This window comes from Helicoverpa zea, chromosome 12, assembly GCF_022581195.2.
Source record: "Helicoverpa zea isolate HzStark_Cry1AcR chromosome 12, ilHelZeax1.1, whole genome shotgun sequence".
NCBI classification, from domain to species: domain Eukaryota; kingdom Metazoa; phylum Arthropoda; class Insecta; order Lepidoptera; family Noctuidae; genus Helicoverpa; species Helicoverpa zea.
This window is the reverse complement of record NC_061463.1, coordinates 7,189,004-7,210,747: the sequence shown is the minus strand read 5'-3', so window position 1 is coordinate 7,210,747 and position 21,744 is coordinate 7,189,004. Positions and strand designations below refer to the sequence as shown.

Here is a 21,744-nt window from a genome sequence, read left to right as displayed (position 1 = left end):
AAACAAAATAAAAATTTATGTTGTTTATGTTTTAAGAATAATAATTTATATAAATAATTTATTCGTATAATAAATTAATGCGATTTTTATTAATTTGTTGACTTACAATTGTTAAAATAAGATAAAAATATATGTGATTCAATTGTTTTTTTGGGAAGACAAAACTGTTGATCACAACATTTTTTTATGCTGGCAAGGTGTTAGAAAGAGACAAACGGCCTCCGTTCTAACTATCCCTCTCGGCTCGGATTTGCCTCTGTGTATTATGCAACAAATTTAGTAGCTTATTGCGTTGGAATAAAGTTCAATTTCGTAAATATGTATTTCGAGCGTGCGCAATCTTGTTTATTATATTACATCTATGGTATGTACCTACTCGTTGACTCTGTCTTCACTTCGCCTTGGGATGCAGTCAAATCTCAACACTGTTTGAGTTTGTCTGTGGTTCAAGTGATGTATAGAAAGCGTTTAAAAGTATCGATTCTTTACTCGATTTTGAGTATCATACCAAAAATGTCAGTATCGTGTCAATAGTATCGATCCCTTGATGTATGTCTCGGAATATACGTTTATTCCTTATTATTTTGGATAAATGAGAAAACACATTTTCATTATTTAATTAATAATTTATTTTACATTAACATTGTTTTTAGATTAATTTCCAAAATAAGAGGTTTTCTTGATATTTTGCATAACTCAACATTTGATAGGTATATGAACTGTGATGTAAATAATATCCATCAAAATTAATTTTGATGTCTGTGTTTTAACTCGGTAAGTTTTTTTTGTCCTTAATAATCATTAAAATGATTTCCTTGCTGCTGGGGCAAAAGAAAAACGTATCGATAACTCATAAGTATCGTAACTAATATATCGATACCAAAAGTAGTCAGTATCGATACCTCATAACGGAACGAACCGATAACCAAACGGACATCCACATCCATCACTGCGCTGCGCCATCGCCATCATCGGTCGAAGATGGAGGCTGCCGAATCTGACGCCGGTGCTAAAACTCATTTGGAGAATGCTCTTACAGAAGATGAAATCGCCAATTTACCTGAAGTTATTGCGGGGAAAATCAACGCATATATCGACAAACAGTTTGAAGAATATTTAACAGCTAAAGCACTTCATGAAACTAACAAGTCACAGATTGGTGAGTGACCGGTGTTTTCTGCCTGACGCTTTCACAGTATTTTTTACTACACAAAACATATGTAAACATGATATTCTTGACTATGAAATAATTTATTCTGGAAACTAGCCTTATTAAGGCCACAGTTTTACCGATCGTAATCACTTTTATGCAATTTATAACTTGTCACACGAAATGGTACTTACTACCTACAATGTATCCTCATTGTTTGGTTTTATCAAAAACATAACCTTTCAGACATGATTATTGTCTGACAACTACTAGTATTCTTTTTCTATTCATCGTTTTAGCAGCCCTAATAATCTTTTTATAAATACCCTATCTTTTTGACCTAATTATTTAGGTTTATGCATAATTTGGTTCATACTATGTTGTCCAAAACTCCAGTTCAGTTTGAACTCCAAATAGATATTGTAATAATTTGCTTGTTTGCATGTTTAGTAATGCTAAGTTTTGTTTATTTACTGGAGAATAAGAATCATGTGTATTATTTCTCTCACATGGATGGAACCTATAATATGGTAGGTAGTTCATATTGCAATTGTTTCATTGGGCTAAAATACGATGCCTCTGGCTGTATTATGGTAGGCTGAGACACTTAGGCTGGTTTCTATATAAACATCTGTGTTCAAAAATTAAAACCTTGGAAACTGAATGTGAAAATATATAGGTATACAGGTAGTTTGAGGGAAACTCATTTATTTTGTCGTTGAACTCAGGCCTTATTACACTATTTACATATTTATCAGTTCCTTCTCAAATCCATCGCAATTGTGTGAGATCTTATAATAAACTAGCTTCTGCCAGCGGTTTCACCCGCATCCCGTGGGAACTACTTCCCGTACTGGGATAAAAAGTAGCCTATAGCCTTCCTCGATAAATGGGCTATCTAACACTGAAAGAAATTTTCTTATCGGACCAGTAGTTCCTGAGATTAGCGCGTTCAAACAAACAAACTCTTCAGCTTTATAATATTAGTATAGATTTTGTTAGGTATAGGAACTATAGGTACTCAATGTTAATAGGATTTTTTATTAAAATACATACTTAGTAAAATACACAAATATTTGATTACTTTCTTATTTTAGGCGAAAGTTTGGATTTGCACAAGATTGTTAGCTACATACCTAACCAACAGTAGTTATGTAAAGACAGTAACATCATTTGTATTTTACAATAGGTACTTATATAAATACCCTTTGGGGTACCGCCAGCGACTCCAATAAAATTATCATACAAAGGGTGCAAAACCATATCTGCTTATAGTCAGAAGACTGATCGCATGATTGATGCTGATGCGATTTACTCCAAATGTCCGGGTTTTTTTAATGTTTGTCCGGGTTTGGCGTAGTATAAGCTATTATGGAGAAACTACAGAACCCTCCTTTATCCTACACTGAGCGTGACCCGACACGCTCTTGGTTAGTTTTTCTGTAGCTAGATTTTATTATTATTATTTTTTTTAAAGTCTTATCAAGATAGCTTGTCTTTTGTTAAGTGCCTTTTTAAATGAAGTATAGACAATAGTAGGGAAGTCCAACATAACAATTTTAGACTATAGCCATTTTCAGTTTTATTCCAAAACAAGTTAATTTTTTTATTAAAATAATGAGCTACAAGAATGATTCAAATAACTTGGTAAAAGCGAACAAACAAACCATACAAATATCTGAATTGAGTACCCCCTCCTTTCTGGGCGGTCAGGTTATATCAGTTTTATCAGCTTTGGAATTCATAAAAAAATTTACAGTTTAGGCCTGATCTGCTTGTGATTTTGTCTGTAATGGTTACATTGGGCAGCATTCTCTCCTTAAATGTAATTAAAGACAATAGTTACTAATAGATATGAAGAGAAAAAAACTTGATAATAACATGCAATATTAATCACTTTATAGGGGATAAAGTTTCAACATTAGAAGCGCAAGTTCTTGAATTAACGGCTAAATATGACGATGCAGTAAAGAAGTTGTCTACATCAGATGAAACTATAACTGAACTGACACATCAAGTAGAATCATTGAACACTGAATTGGAAAAAGCTCGTGATAAAATAACCCGCTTAGAAAATGATATTATTTCTTTCAAAAGTTCAAGGGATGCTGCTGTTGACGAAAGAAATGACTTGACTAGAATATTGCAGAGGCGAGATGCCGAAATTGAAAGATTAACTTCTAGTGAAGCTGCACTATCTCAACAGCTTCGTGCAGCTATAGATGCCAAATGTGAAGCTCTGGCATTAAATGATGAAATACAGAGCAAGGAGCTTTCACTACAATATCGTGAAAAACGTATAGAACAGGAAAGAACATTACTTAATTCCCAAATAGCTGGCTTAACAGAGGAAGTAAATCGTTTAACTTCAGAGCTGCAAACTGTAAGATTAAATAACACCAGCCGTTCTGTGAACTTAGAAACACAGTTAGCTGAAAAAGTCGAGGAGTTAAATGCTGCAAATGAAACTATAACTCAGCTGAACGAAGTTAAAAAGAGCCTAAACAATAGAGCTGAAAATCTAACACAGCGCTTGATGGAACAGAGAGAAATAGAAAACAAAATGACAGAAAACTATAAAAAAGAATTAGAAGCAAAAACGAAATTGGCAGACTTGTTTAAAACAATGCATGATGATGCTGAGGCTAAAACCATGGAGTTGACTGAGGGCATTACAGAACTACAGAAGCTACTAAATGAAGCAACAGAGAAGTATGGCGAAATAGAGACAAAGTATAAACAAGCTGATTTGGATCATGAAGAGATGATGGAAAAGAAAAATGAAATTATTAGTTCCTTAAAGAATGAATTGGAACATGCAAATGATCTATTGAAAGCAGCTAATGCTCAAAATCTTGATATGGCTTTAAGTGATTTAGCACCTTCAGCAGCAACAGCAAGTAAACTCTTGAAGTCTGGTATGTCTCTCACACAAATATACTCTCAACTTGTTAAAGTAACTGATGAACTGGCTCAAGAGAAGGAAGAAAATAGAAGACTTAATGTAACAATTAATACCATTGTTCAAGAGCTGGAAGAAAAGGCACCTCTACTACAAAAACAAAAAATTGAGTTTGAGGAAGCTATAGAAAGCAATACTGCTTTATCCCAGCAAATTGATTCATTAGTAATTGAATGTAATAGACTTCGAGATGATTACAGTGAGTCGTCTAAAATAGCTAATCACTACAGTCGTGAAAATTCTAAACTCAAAGGAGAGCTAGCTGACTTGGGCAGACAGGTTTGCTTCTTACTAAAGGAAATTGAGCATAGTCGTGGCGGTTTGTTACCGAATGGTGATCACGATTCTTCACAAACTGCGTCCAATACAACAAATTCTTCTGAATTAAGTTCATCTAGAATTATCTCAAAAACTTTAGTAACATTCAGTGATATACAAGAACTACAATCCAATAATCAAAAGCTTTTACGAATGATTCGTGAAATGACAGATAAGCAAGAAGAATTTGAACGCCATAAGGAACAATTTGAAAGTGGTGAAATGCAGAATAAAATAGAATCATTGAAAAATAGAGTAGTTGAATTGACTGAAGCTCAAGAACGTCAAACTAAAATGGTAAATGGACTTATAAGGCAAAGAGATATGTTCAAAAAGCTTTACCATGATCACATGAAAGGTAAACGCCATGAATTGTCTGCATCAGAGATATCAGAATTAGAAAAGAGTGGCATCTATTCAATGGAGTCCACACCTGAAAACGAAACTAAACACCCCAACGTAGAGGTTTCTTCGTTTGAAATAAAATATAGAGAAACCGAGAAACAATTAGAGATGCTGAAGGAAGAATATAAAACTTACAAAGAAGAAAAGGTCACCAACGAAAGAATGTTATTTGAACAAATTGATAATATGAGACAAGAGATAGGAAAACTTACAGCCACAAACAGCAAATGTGCTTCAACTTCAGAGTACAATAACGAGAGACTCAAAATTTTGCAAACGAATATCACTACTTATAAGAAACAAATTACTTCATTAGAAGAAAAAAACAAAGCATACAATGCAACAATTGCCAAGCACGAAGTTTCTTTACAACACTTGAGGGATGAAGCTCTGAACGCTCAGAGTAAACTTGCTGCTGCTGAGATACAACTTGAAAATTTAAAACTTGAGCTTAAACTACTTAAAGATTCTGAGTTACGTATTCAAACAGAGAAAGAAATGTTAAACAGAGAACGGCAAGGTCAGTCATTACTGTTGAAGAATTTAGAATTAATAAAAGCTAGTTTAGAGCGCGTTGAAGCAGAAAATCGAGCAAAAATAGAAACAAGGCTAGATGAAGCTACTAGAGAATGTTCTGCTTTAAGGAGAAGACTTCAGGAAGAACAGGATAGGTTTAGAGAGCTGGCAGCACATCTCGAAAGACAGACAAATACCGCAAAGGAAAGAATGCAAGAAGAAAAAGATGCAGCTGACGCATTAAGAAAAGAAATAACAGAAATGAGACAAGATTTGTTGGAAAAGAGCAAGGCGAATGAAGAGTTAACGAAAAAACTCAAAGTTGCACTTTCTCCAAACACAGATGGCTCATATGATACTGTTAAAAAAATAAGAGATCTGGAAAATAAATTGTCCGATAAACAAGAAGAAGTGAAATCTCTCCAAGAGCAACTAAATGTAGCTAAGGAACATATAAAACAATACTGCGACATTTCAGAGAGTGCTGAGAAGGAATTAAAGGCTTTAAACACTGAATATGAGGCATATAAAACAGAAACTGAAGCTAAATTATCTGACTACAGTACTAAACTTCAGAATTTGGAAGACAAATGTTCTGAATTAGAAGCAGAATTATCATTGCATGCTAATGGAGAACACTCTTCTAGTAACAGTACACTGAAGAATGAATTAGCCGCAGTCAAAGAAGAATTAACTAATGCTTTGAATACCGCTAATGGATACCGTATGGAACTTGAATCTGCTCGTGCTGATATAACTAAGTTGTCAGAAGCCGTTCAGAATGCAGAGGAAAAATATACCCATGAAATGATTCTACATTCCAGTGATATACAAGTTTTGTCACACATGAAAGAAGAATTATTAAAAGCCCAAAATCAAATCAATGAATTAACCGCCTTAAAACTGCGTGCAGTTGAAGATTTAGAAACTGAAAAGAAATCATGGGAAGATAGACAAAAAATACTTATCAGTGAAAACAGTCAGCTGACTGAACGACTGAAAGACCTGAATGATCAAAATACATTATTGCATGACCAAATACAAGCTTTGGGGACACAGTTATCAGTTACTCACGCATCTCGGTCACATACAGACAGCTTAAATGAATCTGCAAATGATTCCAATGTTAATATATCAGTTAGTGAAGAAGATGGAAAATCATCAGAACAATTATTCCAAATTGTTAAGTTTTTGAGGAAAGAAAAAGACATCGCCATGGCTAAATTCGATATTCTACAAGCTGAAACTATGCGACTTAAATCACAGTTAGAAATAGCTGAAAAACAACTTGATGAGACAAAGTTAACTCTAGCAGCAGAAAGAGAAAAGTCCGAAGTGAGTATGGTGACGGTGACTAGACAGTCAGATATATTGAGAAAAGTTGAAACATTAAATGCTTTAACAGATAGTAACAGAATTTTACGAGAAGAGCGAGATGCATTATCTTCTCGGGTCGAAGAACTTACTGCTACAGCAAAGACAATGGAAGCTCAATTAGCGCCGCTACAAGATAAAATTTCTGACATTACATCAAAAAATGAAACTCTGCAGTCGGAAAATAATGCGTTGAAAGCAGATTGCGCCAGATGGAGAACAAGAGTGAATGCTTTAGTTGAACGTGCTAACAAAACCAGTCCTGAAGACTGGAAACGTCTACAAAACGAAAGGGAAACTCTCGCCAAAATGTTAACAAATGAAAAAGAAAATGTTAGAAAAGTTAACGAAGAACTAAGTTCATTAAAGGTAGAGAAGATCAAAATAGAAGAACAATATTCCTTGTTATCGAGACAACATAATGCATTAGCGGAGGAAAATAAGAAACTTAGTGAGGAGTTGCTCACTCTTAAGGAAGATATGACACGGATTACTGAAGAGATTACAAAACTGAAAGCAGATCAATCTTCAATAGTTGCTTCAAATGCGAAATTAACAGATGAACTATCTAACAAAGATGCATCGTTGACGGACATTAGAAATAAAGAAAACCAAATAAGGAAAATTGCTAAAAAGTACAAAGCTCAATATGAAGAGTTAGTGAAAACGGTAGAAGAAGAAAAGAAAAAGAGTGAGGGTGATGTTGCAGCTGCTGATGCTGCAATCACTGAATGTAACAAGAAGTTTGAGGAACAAATAGCTGAGCTTCAAGCAAAACTGGCCACCGAAAAATTGAATACAGATAAATTAAAACAAGAACTAGAAACACTGCGGACTGCAAATATGGAAAAAGAAGAAAAATCTAAACAAGTATTAAAACAAGCCAAGAGTAAAATTGTTCAGTTGACAGAACTGAAAAATACGTTAAGTCGAGAATTAGACGAATCTCGCAATAAAATAGGTGCAATTGAGCAAAGCACACGCGATGAACAGGATGTAAGACTAGCTCTAATAAAATCTCAGTATGAGGGACGGCTGTCGCGATTGGAGAAAGAGCGGAGTGAAGCCCAAGCTGAAAAAGCCAGAGAGTTAGAAGCACTGCATCAAAAAGTAACCTTGCTTCAGCGGCAGCTCGCCACTCAATCTTCGGCTTCAAAACAGCAAACTTCTACTGAAAAAACGACTACAGATCCACCTACGGCTAATATCAAACCTATGGCTGGTAAGTGAACTTTTTTTTAAATTCCAATTGATTATGAACATGGTTTATAAAAAGTGTTGATGACACTATACCACAATTTATGTTTAGATTTATGATTTAACTAATCTGAGTACCAGTGTTTTAAGGAGCGACTGCCTATCTGCCCTCGACTGGGACTGGTTCTCTGACTTACTAGCTCCTAAGTTTTCGTAACGACTGCGAAATATGTGCAAATGACAGCCGAAACCTACAGTTTTCGGTTATTCGGCTATATTCAAACTAATAATGTGTAGAGGTGTGGGAGGTTTAATTTATTCTAGTAGTCATGAACATTTTTTATAAATAATAATTCTAATTATTCAAGTGTAATTCATTTTTTATTTCCTAACCTGCAATTAGGAGTAGCTCAACAAAGTGTGACTGCAAGTCGGCGTGGTGGTGAGACACCTTTGGCATCAATTCGTCCTATGGCCCAAGTGGGACCCACAGCGCCTCACGATGCTCATACAACGGAGTACATGCCAGCGTCTTCATCACGCCCCCTCCCCAGAGCTGCGCTGGCTGCATCCACAGCGCCGCCAGAATCCACACAAGTCAGTATATTAAAAAAAATATATAATCCACAATGTCACATCAAGATGAGTATGGAGATAGCTTGAAGTCTGAGAAAGATCTGAGAAAGGAGATCATTTACAACCAAATAGCAAAATAGCATATAATCTGGCGTCTAATCTTAAATATCAAGATCTGGTGGTCATGTTGAACAACACAAAACATAAGTTGTTTCTCAAATGTCAAATTTTGATTTCAGGATATGGATACCAGTGAAGCTGGCATGGGCAGCTCCGGTTCTAGTGACAACACAGCTCAACCATCGACACATTCACAAGCGCCTCAACAGGTATATTCAATCAATATTTATAATGTCCAATTTATACACAATGTATGTAAATATAACAAAGCTCAGCTCCATTTTATTATTCGTGCAAACATTAACATTATTTATTATAATATAACAATGGTATTATTTCATAGTAGGTACATTTCAGAGATACATTACAAAAATATCAATTAAGTTATAAATTACTGGCTGGTTACCCGTGATATCACCAGCGTCCCGTGAGATCTTTTCCCTCACCTGCGGGCCTAGCATGACCGCCATAGAAACAGCTTTTGTCTACCGGAGAATCGACAAAATGACAGATTGAAGAAAGATTTCTATCGATCCGAGCATGGCGATGTTTGACATCGAGAAGAGAAATGTTTCTTTTCTTCATCGACATGTGTCTATCGCGTCGAGCATGACGACTATATTTTATCTACTTTTGACATTTGGGAGTAGATATAACTTTCTATATGAAATGTCAAATACTCTACATCTCATCGGACCTAGACAAGAGTAGACAAGAATATTATTATAATTTTAAGTTCTCAAATAGCATTTACAAAGTATTTCGGGGTCCTACCGTCGTCATGTGGTCAGTATTTATGCTGAGAAGAATCAGTGTAAAGCTCAAAGAACGAGCTATACGAGTGTTAAGCCTCTCGACATCGAAAACGTAAATGTGCAGAGATGGTGCAGTATTTGTGCCAGGAATCTGTCTCCTATATCTCAGGGTCTGCCTGTTCTTGTCAATGTAAGTACCTACAGTCTATTTTATTTTGTTGTGCTTTCCAATTGTTATCAACCAAAAATATGACAAAGTTTTCGTCCTTATAGATAAGGTTTAAATATAGAAAAATCTATTCACTTCATTTATTATTGTTTCTAAGATTATTTTGTCTATTATGTAGGTATTGCCCTTCATTGCAAGAAAATGATTAAACAGAAGAAAAATATTTAACAAAGTCTAATTGTTGCAGGTTCTTTGCTCGGGTCCTGCTTAGGTCATTAACAACATTACTAACCACTGTTAGCAAATTTTTTAAACAATTTGTTTTTGCAATGAATACAAGGTTAGTATACCTAATATTAGATATGACCTCTATTTCAGATTGTAGATACTGAGTGCAAAATACTGAACATAAATGCCAATTATCGTGACAGAGTTCATAAACAATCAATTTTCAATAGTTCTCTCATTAAGAACGAACTGCGCAGGCTATATGACTCTAGAATTGGACAGTTTTATCTGCTAAGAAAAAAATTACATTTTAAATAAACAACCATTATGATTTTAATATTCACATTCTTTATTAAATAATATAATTTCAATAATTTATAATTTGTAAACTGAAGGCCCAGCTGTCATTTAGCATCCTTTTTTTGTAATCTGAAACAAGAACACAAAATTAAATTATCATTCATTTTCAGGGGATTCTAGTTATGCATTAGGGTCTTGGCTCATGACACCAATAATAATGCTGATAATGTATCAGTATCAGTATGTTATTCTTTTATAATACTGTAAAAACTCTTTACCAAACACAGTTATTTCTTTTTGCAGGGTGCCTATGCTACAAGCTACAACTCTTCCCGAGGAAAGGCAGAGAGAGAGAGACACACTAATGACCTTAGTGGTAGCTTACTACAAGCTGCAACTCACAGAAGAGCAACTATTATGAATATCTTTGTATATCAACAGTTCTTCAAACCATACAGACAGAATTGAGTTGCTGGGGAGTTTGTTCCACCGCTTCTGCTGCTGATTTTCAGCCTATTTTGAATAAATGACTTTATCTGTAGCCTTAATTTTATGTAAATAAACCTTTACCTCTGTGTAAATGATTGTCTCATTTTATTTTTTATCTTAAGAGTTGTTGCTTATATTATATCACACAAGCAACAAATAGGTACTATAATTATTATTGCCATAATTATATTTTGAAAACAAAGCATGAGAGTTTTGCTAGAATGAAGCCAACAAGTCTGGGGAACTATTACTAGTAAATGAATATTATTTAAAGACACTTACTAATAGAATATTTCTCGTGTCAGCATTGTATGCCAAGAACTCGTTCTTTTTCCATATTTTTTCAGCAGCTTTTGAATACTGACCCATTCTTCTTTATCGTGGCCTTCTTTTCTCAATGGATCGCGATATTATCTTCTCTGTTTATTGGATGGGACTTCGTACGCTGTAAATAAACAGTTTTTGTAACGGCGAAAGTAAAAACACTTCGGGCAATAATATAGGGAAGCAAGATAACAGTGAGGAACACATTGAACTGTGCATGGCAAAGTGTTCATCAGACAATGCCACCGATCACCATTTATTGAGATTATTATGTTATTTTCCTTTGTTCTTTTCATCGTATGTATGGATAATTAATTATTGTTCGTTTAGATTAATTACACACAACTATTGGAATAATCAGTACTTTATTTATTTAATCACAAAATCTACTTACTTTTTCCTTGCCGCAGTAGTCACCAATATTAAAAATCAACAACTTAAATTAATATGTAAAATCAACAACAAGAATCGTTTTTTGTAAACAAATTAACAAACAAACATCAACCATTTTAGTTCCACAGATAAGAAATAAGTTCGATGAATACGTTTTGTTGTTGCTTTGAGTTACGTGAGTTTATGTATAGGTTCATGCGTGAAAAATAGTGCATTGACACATTTTTTTGGCTAACTAAACGTAAATTCATCGCAGAACGACCCATCACTAGCTACTTATCCGTTGCTATGGAAAGTCTTTCTCTTGATAGAAACGCGAGTCTACAGCTCGCGCCATGCTCGGGTAGAAGACATGTCGAGTGGGAAAGAAAGAGCTTTGTCGTTTCTTGGTAGAATAGAGATAGAATCGCCATGCTAGGCCCGCTGGACAAAATATAGATTTTCTGACTCGAGGAAAGTATAGCTTTCCAACTGTGATTTTTGAACTCGCCAGACACTACTTTCGCATTAATAACGTTAGCAGCAGAACATATCCAGTATTTGATTTCTAAAATGTAAATTAAATGTCCGTTTTGTCACACATATATACGCAGGAGTGTTTGAACGCACACACTCACCCATGTATGCAAATAAATATGAAGATTTATTTCTTGTATAGGCTGTGGCGATGGTTATGCCTCGCATTGAGCAACCCAGCGGGGCTGCATCTGGCAGCGTGACTGGTGTAGCTACAGCGAGTTCAGCCGCGGCGTCCAGTGTGCCGACGCCTGCTGTTTCAGCGCCTCCTTTAACCGGTATGTTAAAAAGCATCATACGACATTAAGCAAAAAGACGCGTTGGAATTGAAACTCGTCCACTTGGAAATTAATTATTGTTTGTAACTGTGTGGAATACTCAAGAATTATAATGTTGACAGATTAAAATGCCAATGCAGACATTGATTTTTTATTTATTAGACCTAAATATTCTGTGGTTTAGGAGCAACAGCAGGTCCTTCAACCTCGGGTCCAGTGTCGCAAGCATCGGGAAGCGTGAGCACATCGCACGCACCTCCCGGAGTGAGCACGTCACAGGCCGTGGCCGGCGTCAGCACGTCGCACGCACCCGCCGGCGTCAGCACTTCGCACGCGCCTCCCGGCGTCAGCACGTCACATGGCCCGCCCGGCGTCAGCACATCGCATGGCCCGCCCGGCGTCAGCACGTCCCACGCGCCGCCCGGAGTCAGCACATCTCACGCGCCGCCCGACGCGCGTCCCCCTAAGCGTCGCTTACAACAGCGCCCGCTCGCTGCTAAAAGAACTAGGGTACAAGTACGTTTTATCCTGAAATCTAAGAAAATAATTCCTACTTCCTTTTTTGCTACGAGTGTTACTGTTAAAAGGTTCTTGCCCATTTAGTCTTAACATGCTACTTCAAATTGAAATAAATTATTTGCTATGGTGTATATATAAAATTTTTTTTAATGGTTCAGGGATTTGAACGATCGGTCGAAGTGGAATATCAAGTACCAACATCTTCACGCTGTGATCAAGACGACGAAGGCGTTATTGTCGTCGACTCTGAGGAGGACGACGAACGGTGCACTGGCACTATGTACAGGGTATGATTTTAGCTAAACATTGATTTACATAATGCATATGAAAATTAAATTCATGATAACTTCATGTGTCAAGTCACAAACTGCTGCATCTCATTCTAAATGTAACCTATTATATGTATTGCTTATATTTTTGTAATACTGTAATATATTCTTTTCCCATATATATAAAATAAATGTCAGCGATGAATCATTTATAAATATTTGTAATAATAATGAACAGGAGGGAGAGGAGGAGGAAGAAGACATGGAGGAAGAACAGGAGGTCGAGGCGGGTGAAGAGGAGGAGGAGGTTGAAGGAGATGACACAGACAATGCTGCCCGACAGTCCGAGTCGCCGGCGCAGTCACCGGAGGCGGGCGGCGAGGGCGAGGAGGGCGAGGCGGCGCGGGCCGAGCCCGACAGCGAGCCCGCGCCCGCCATACAGCAGATCGAGGCCATCAGCAGCGGCACCGAGCGTACGTATGCACTGCCGCACACACCGACCATGCCAATACATACTACATCACTACATAGTACAAAGTCGCTTTTTCTGTCCCTATTCCCCTCTGTACGCTTTAAAATTACGCAACCAATTTATAGATAGAGTGATTAAAGAGGAAGGTGCATTTGTATTATAACATATATGAAATAGTATGAAAATACTGTTATCCTGTGCCATTGACATATAAATAAAGGGACAGGAAATGTCACGAAAAAAACGTGCACACCTACTGTCAGTCTGCAGTCGTAACTAAAATGGCTGCCATTACTAGGGTTGTACCGCTACCGGATTCAACAAATATCGATATTGTATTCTAGTTAGAAGTATGTACGAGTCTTACTGGGTGCATAAAAATAACCGAGTATAAATAATCTCTTCGTCATAGAACTAACTATCACATTAACTTCACTGATACTAATAACCTCAACAACATCAACCAAATGGGAGGAGTCATTTCAGTAGGGTGATACCTTTGAAAAAAAAAAATAAACAGGCAAAGTAATTATTTATTATTTCAAATAGCCCTATGAAAGTTCTTTCACGTCAGACTAGTTGCAGGGTGCCAAAGATTCGGTCCTATGAAGAAGAATCCGCAAGAAACGCCATAAGGATACTCTCTTAAAAAAAAACAATAATTTAAAATCGTTTTCAAGCTATTCATAAGAAAGTTATATAATGCAAATGGAGCTAATTATGTATTAATCGATTGTACAAAACAATTTTAGTGCTAAGAAAAAAATATTTATACAATTCGAAATCTATACTCGGTAACTAAGTTCTCAAGCAAACATTGCAACTTGCATTCCGATTTGCTCGTCTGTGCGGAAGCACTGCCGTGCCCGTGGTCGCCGTAGAAGCATCATGTGAAAATAAAAAGGCAAAACATATTATTTTCAATAAAATATGTCTTTAAAATCCTGAATTTTATAATACGCCTTTTTAATCAAAATGTTTTTAACTGATGTTTTGTTGAAAATAATACACAACTCTGAGGGCTCAGTGTCTTAGGGACAGTAAGTTCTGATGTTAAAATTTGTAAAAGCAGACTTATTAAGTGGATATTATATCGATACTATTATGACAACTGCACAGCACTATGCCAATATAACATGTTATTGTAAACAACATTTATTTCTAAATATAGGTTTTTATACAGAAATAAACCAAAATATAAGTACTTTCACCATCAATTCATGTTCCCGTAACATATTTTTTATAAAATGTGAATTATTTTATGTAGTTTCTAGCAAAAATAGGTTCCTAACCTGTGTAAAGACAATCCAGCTTGATTTTGGTGCTTCCTAGCACCACACTTCACAATACAACACATAGGCATATTCGTTGATTATTTCACTATTGAAATAGTAAAGTCTTAAAAGTAAACACGAGTGATATTCTATAAAATAGCAAAAATAAGTCACGAAGAGCACCTATTTGACAGCACAACTACCATGACATATATGGCCAGATATGGCACGCAGAAGGATTTCAAAAGTAAATGTCACCATTTTACGCAATCACAAAAATATTGTTGTCCCTGTTTTCAAATACACTTATCTGCTTAGAAAGAGTGAGACAGAACTATGTTGCATAGTTTGTTTCATATTTATATAACTATAGATACGTCAATATCAAAACGGCGTCTCCTTATAATTCTAAGCTCGATGTCCTGTGCGAAGTCGGAGGGGGTCGCTAGTACATAATAACCTTAACTGTATAAAACTTCTAAAAAGGATCACGAGCTTCGCAAGGCCAATGCCCTTTGTGCGGGGATTATCAGAGTACAATCACGTGGTTTGTTGAATTCAAGTTGATCCCTCATTGACGATTAATCACAGCGTGAAGAATACACGGTGCTACTAGTTCGCGTAGGTTGTCCGCATATTTATCGCTTCATTGTCTTTTTATGAAAAAATGCATATTTTGATATTTTGTTCACAGAAAGCGGAGCATTATCCTTGGGCAACAATGGTGACGATGGTGATGACAGTATAGTGCCATCTACACCTACACTTTACGTTCCGAGACGAAATGACGGGTAACTATAGCAATAATACTATAAATAAGTGGTAATAAATATTGAACAGCAGATATAAATCGAGTGATTTTATTCAAGCCAACACTCAAAATTGATTAGTTGAGTGATTTTTCTATGGTGTAAATATGTGCTATTTTCCTCAACATCAAAATTTGTGGTGTTTTTTGATTTTGATCATAGCACATTGGAAACATTTTTCAACATACATAGGGTCCGATCAGATAGACCGGGTCGGAGAGCAGAGCAAATTCTCAACATGTTGAAAATTGAGTACTTAGTATTTGAAGTAAGGTTTATTTTTGCATGCGCACTACTTTTGTCATTGAGAATGCTCGAATGCGCTTGGTGTGATATAATAAGAGGAGCCGACCGCCTCCGATCGTGTATTTTTTCTTGACGTTTGACACCGTTTGCATGCTCTTTAATGCTCGCGCAGCCGATCGGCTCCGGTCTGTATGAAAAGAAAAATGCGCGCCGATGCTCTCCGACCCCTTCTATCTGAACGGACCCATAAAAAGCAGTCACACTGCTGGGCTGCGGCCTCCTCTCACACGGAGAAGGATTGAGCGTTATAGTTCGGCCATTCAGAGAATGCGTTCCTGACACGTCGCGATTGAACTGACGACGTAACTTTGCAATGGCGTTGCAGTTACGATAAAAATATTTTTGCTGGTTGTTTACCGTTTTAACAATTGAGGAGCATTAAAACAACATTATTATATCAATAATCAATGAATGTTATTACGTCGTCAGTTCAATCGCGACGTGTCAGGAACGCATTCTCTGAATGGCCGAACTATAATTACCACGCTTCCTCGATGCGGGTTGGTGATTTAAGACTTTGTTGTCCAGGTTTCCTCAAGATGTTTTCCTTCACCTTTTTATCAGCCATTGGTGTCTAAGATATACTTAGAAAGTACATATAAACTTTGTAAAGTTGCATTGGTACACATAAGAGGTTGGTGCTTTACCCAGCAGGCCACCACGACTTTTTTTAAAGTAGTGGTGTATGTGTTAATGTGTGTGTTGTGCGTAGGTTCGGCGAGGCGGTGGTGTCGCCGGTGGGCGCGGGCGGCGGCGCGGCGCGCTTCACGTTCGCGGAGGCGAGCGCCGCGCTGGCGCACCACGACACGCACGCCGACCTCGCCGCCGCGCTGCCGCCCGCGCCCGCGCCCGCGCACAGTACGTACCACAACTATACTAACACTAAGCTGCGTCTGCGCTACACTAACCGAGCACGAGCCGAATACAAGCCTCTAACGAGCGCGCTGCGAGCATTTCGTTCGTGCTCGGCTGCGTTCCGCCTGTTGTCGGTTTTTGACGAACACAAAGAGATTTGCTAACAGTGATCGTTGTAGGTTCGTTGTACATCCACACTTAACGCCGCGAACAACAAGCCGAGAACGGTTCGTCTAGTGTAGACCCTTCTTTACAAGTTCCTTTGTTTGTTTGTATCCTGAAGCCGCGATACACAACGATTTGCCCAACATGCTGGAAGTCAGCGCGCAACCTTTGTTTTGTTGCTGTTTGTCAAGTTGCGCGCTGTTGTGCAGTTGCCGTACATATTGAAACTATTGGACTGATTCGAAAAATTCTTTCATTTTTGAGAAGTTGGGCTATCACCAAGTAATATAGGCTATATTTTAGCCGGTACGAGAATGTCTTATGGGATATGGTTGAAACCGCAGTAAACAGCTCGTACATATATAATTATATATCACAGTATCATATATCATTACATATACAATATTCTTCGAGAAGCTTTTCTTGCCCGCTAAAGTGCTATGTAGTCAACGCGAATATTGGTGACAGACAGTGCAATCTCTCTCTTTCCTTCTGCGTATCCCACATGGTGGAGTCAGATTTTCTAATTTTTCATGTCCACTTCGCCCTATCGACACTTTGTTGCACTTACACGTCTTAATGGGTGATATTACAAAAAAGTACAAAGAACATCCCAATTATGCAAGTAATATTTTGTCATAAATGACAAACATATAATACAAAAAAAAAAGTTATGTTAATTTCACTATCTAAAGAACAGCTGAACCCATTTGGATCATTAATCCCAAAAAGGTACGGAAGGTAATTCCATCGGGACACGGCTGCAACAGCGATGGAAGTTAGAACGCTTTCAAATTGCCATTAATTACAGATTAATCGACACTACACAATACAGATTGGAAAGTTACAAAAAGTACCTAGTAAAAACGTATATTAATAAATTAAAATTGACACATCTAGGTGCGGAAGGAGGCGAAACTAGAGACTGGGAGGAATCACGAGTCGAGGAGGAAGCCACTGCAGTCAGCTCACAAGGCAGTGAACCCTCCTCCCCACACCAAGTATGTATCTAAACACATTCATTATACTGGTTAGTATCATGACCGATCTTTGGCAGATGAGTCGTGATTCGTCAAGGAACGCCTCCTTAGTTCTAGTAACTGATTGGTTTGATCACGCTTACGGTTACCGTGACCTACGAAAAGGAGCATGGCCTACCTTCCTTATGGCATCTCCGCTATCGGTCCTTCCTCCGCTTAGACATATTACTGTAAAGTTGCATCAAAATCCGATTAAGTACCTTTTGCATAACAGAGTAGCACACATGTATGGTGGAATCTATAATCGACTATGATCTTGATTGCTATGGACTTACATTCAAATCTTACATAGAAAAAATAGAAAATATACAAGTAAGGTTCCTAAAACTCTTGGTAGATAAAAAAACTAAAAATAAATATAAAACAGATTATTATAAACTATATAAACTTTGCAAGGTATTACCGGTCAGCATTAAACATAAGTACCTACTCGCAACTAATAACCATGGTAATCAGGAGCATAATTCATCATTATTAACAAATGTATCTAACAAATACAACACCCGAACGATGTCGTCTGGTAAATATGTAGTACCCAGAGTCAATAACGTTTATGGAGACCGAACGCTAGAAAAGCGTGTCCCATACGTACTCAATAGCTTACCAGACAACATCAGGGACGAAAAAAAGAAAAATAAATTTAAGTTTAATCTAAAAAAATACCTACTTAGTACACTGCCTTAACTTTTTATTGTATTAAATTAAATATCCTACTAACTACGACTAATACCGACCTACCGACTACTTTTCTTACTTAAGCTATATCTATACTAATTTTCGACTTTCATACTTAGGTACTTAATATTAACCTTCTAATACTACTTATATACATAACATTATATAATACCTACCAATATATTATATTTAGAAATAATAATAAAATTATCTACATTCTAATACTACATGTAATTAATTGTAAACTTAATAGCTATATAGTTAATACCAATGTACCTAAGACAATAGTTTAAAAATTCTGATCCAACAGACAAACTGTTGTATACAGTTTTGTTGGACGCTTTGTACCTTTTAGAACATATAATGTACCTGTAATAAGAAAATAAATAAACATAAACATATCCAAAATTTCAAGTATATAATATGAAGTTTAGACTGTATAGTAAGTCTATACTTCTACTACTATAATGAAGAGGAAGCGTTTTTTTTTGTTTGTACCTTAAAGACTCTGGACTACAGAACCAATTTGAAAAAATATTTTACTGTTGGAAAGCTACGTACATTGTCCCCTAGTATAAAGTGGGCTACTTTTTTATCCGGGTGGAACAGCGGGAAAACAGCTCGTGGTTTTTAATATTAAGGCCCGGTATCACTGCTTACCGATAGTGTTAGTTGATTAACTAGTAGTTAATGCTATCTGCTAGATAAAGGCTGCTTATAATTTCTGCCAGATATAGCTATCCGAGAACTGTAATAAAAGGTCCAAATAGTTATTTGTTATACAAGAGTGCAAAGTTGCTTTTTAACCGCGGGCTCAATTTTGATAACCGAGCAAGCGAAGGATTCTAAAATTGAACACGAGCGTAGCGAGTGTTTCAATAATTAGAATCCTGAGCGATAGCGAGGGAATCAAAAGAGCACAAGGTGAAAAATCTTTGCACTCGAGTGCAACACGTAACTTTTCATCCCACCTCATCGAGGAAATTACTATAAAAAAAAACAAAATGGCGCGGACACATGAGTTTCGAATTAAAAAGAATTACCTATTAAAGTTAATTTATTTGAAAACTCAGTTTAAAAATGTAACGAGCTTAAATATCTATGTAAAAACAATAATAAAAAAGAATTAATTGAATAATTATTTTAAGCAGTATTTTATTTGTTTAATATGTATTTGTTTGAAAAGTCTTATCAAGATTGTCACAACAGAGTCATTGCACACGATGTTCTAAGTTCAAATCACTTTGCCGCTCTAGAGGATAAAAACGACTTTTGCGCTCAGATATCAAAGGGTAAAACTACTCTTTCCGAGATGGTGGGATGAAAAGGTAATTTGCCTGTCAGGTAAGTACCTGATAGGCTAGCAGAATATCGGTAACCTATGAAATCTTGTTCTAAGTGTGGTAGTGAATGTTGTGTTCGCAATTCAGCAGGTGGCTGAAGAAGGTCGTGAGGCCGAGGCCAGCGCCCCGCCGGGCGTAGCGCGCCGCGCGCACGCGCAGCCGCACCCGCACTCGCCACACTCACCACACTCACAGAACCAGCGGTGGATGCGAGCCGCAGGTACACAAGCCATCATAATACTTATTTTCACGTCAATAGCACAAACATGGAGATTTTGCTGCTCAAAACCAGTTAGCAAAATCGATTTATGAGACAAAGCTATGGCCATGCTGATTTACGCCATAGTTGAAGCACTGAAGTGTTTGAGCTACTGAAGTGAAAATGAACTTTGATCTCATTTCCATTGTGTTTTCCGGCGCCTGGAAATCCCAAGATTTAAAAAACCGTGGGCAGTGAGATGATTCCATTGTATATATGTCAAGAGCATTCAGCCAACAAACTGAGAGAAAATGAAAAAGGATATCTGTGTCAATGGCCAAATATACATATCTATACTAAAGAATATAATAAAGAGCGCTTGACTCGAGCTTTTGTTCGCCCCCATAGATTAAGTGATACAAAATGGGCGACGCAAAGAATCTGTTAATGATGATTTACTATAGTTCGGCCATTCAGAGAATACGTTCCTGACACGTCGCGATTGAACTGACGACGTAATAACATTCATTGATTATTGATATAATAATGTTGTTTTAATGCTCCTCAATTGTTAAAACGGTAAACAACCAGCAAAAATATTTTTATCGTAACTGCAACGCCATTGCAAAGTTACGTCGTCAGTTCAATCGCGACGTGTCAGGAACGCATTCTCTGAATGGCCGAACTATAACTTCTATATTTTTATTGTAACAATTTCTATCATAGTAACCAATAAATTAGTAGGCCGTTGATAAATAACGTAGGCACTACGGCGAGGGGCCCTTGCCCTTTATATTTTTGACGACATAGTTACAACACCGACCACCGGTCTGGACCGGTCATCGATCAACCATACGCCCTCTCTTTGCTCACGAGCACTTATCTACAACAGTTCATAAAATAATTCTGTTGCTAAATTAAATATGCTGAAAAACAATGAGTCTTAAAAATTCAACCCAACTTGTCAGAATTCAGCTGTTAAAATAATATGTTAATTTTTGCAGACAGCGAGAGCGGAGCACGCGGCCGCGGCATGCGATCACGTGGCCGACCTTCCAGAAGATCCCACAACTATATGAGGTTTTAGGCTCTTATAAGTAGTTCTACGACGATAAATCCTATTACATCCATAATATTATCCTTTACCTAGTTAAGTGCATAGTAGTATTTTCCCTAAATTAAAAAAAAACTTTGACATTGTTATTCCAGAACAAGTATCATTTGTGAACATAATTTAAATATTCCATAATAATTGTTTTCTTACTTTCATATATTGTATGTTTAAGTCTATTTGTCTATAAATGGTTTGACTGGTAATGTCGTAAACAGGTATTAATAATAAAGTGTCACCAGCTATATTAGTTTGTTCTATCAAATTTCTGTCATCGGCTTACCACGATTACCGTTACAAAATGATACTTTCATGTAATTAATTTGCACATGATTTATTAGATTAAATCTAAGTGATCTTGAAACATAATTTGTATTTGTTTATCTGCACACACGGAACATTGGCACCTAATAGAGTGGAGCGTCTTACGACCGGACGACTGTTTACCCTGAACCTGACTTTTTTTGTCAGGGGGTAAATCCTCATGGACTTTCCTTCACCTAGGGCCGGTGGAGGGGTTAACTGGACTCTTATCGGCTAATAACTACCTGGTGTTGCCTTCATTTACCGTAGCCGTCACCTGGCGGCCGCAGTAAACTCCACTAAGCGAGGCGCGCGCAATACTACGCCACCGTCT

General features: G+C 37.0%; 1 protein-coding gene and 2 long non-coding RNA genes across 6 annotated transcripts; 2 read left to right on the top strand and 1 right to left on the bottom strand.

The window, feature by feature from the left end:
* The first annotated feature begins 936 nt into the window (after window positions 1-936).
* Window positions 937-21,476, top strand: LOC124635292 (nucleoprotein TPR). 4 transcript variants are annotated; one of them, XM_047171161.1, is made up of 14 exons: window positions 938-1,159; window positions 3,055-7,947; window positions 8,326-8,519; window positions 8,738-8,827; window positions 11,935-12,070; window positions 12,255-12,586; window positions 12,748-12,876; window positions 13,097-13,331; window positions 15,299-15,395; window positions 16,432-16,451; window positions 16,554-16,577; window positions 17,640-17,740; window positions 19,885-20,017; window positions 21,001-21,476. In XM_047171161.1, the coding sequence occupies exons 1-14, from the start codon at window positions 982-984 to the stop codon at window positions 21,081-21,083; spliced, it is 6,645 nt and encodes a 2,214-aa protein (XP_047027117.1). In that variant the 5' UTR covers window positions 938-981; the 3' UTR covers window positions 21,084-21,476. The 4 variants fall into 4 exon arrangements, 3 of the variants coding, with proteins under 3 accessions (XP_047027116.1, XP_047027117.1, XP_047027115.1); XM_047171160.1 differs by having other exon boundaries at window positions 937-1,159; window positions 12,255-12,580; window positions 16,432-16,577; XM_047171159.1 differs by having other exon boundaries at window positions 16,432-16,577.
* On the top strand, window positions 9,255-10,425 carry LOC124635294. Its single transcript, XR_006984990.1, has 3 exons — window positions 9,255-9,563; window positions 9,790-9,882; window positions 10,374-10,425. It is a non-coding gene; the product is annotated as an uncharacterized LOC124635294 (long non-coding RNA).
* On the bottom strand, window positions 10,145-11,337 carry LOC124635293. Its single transcript, XR_006984989.1, has 3 exons — window positions 11,278-11,337; window positions 10,842-11,004; window positions 10,145-10,199 (listed from the first exon to the last, which is right to left on the bottom strand). It is a non-coding gene; the product is annotated as an uncharacterized LOC124635293 (long non-coding RNA).
* Window positions 21,477-21,744: the final 268 nt, after the last annotated feature.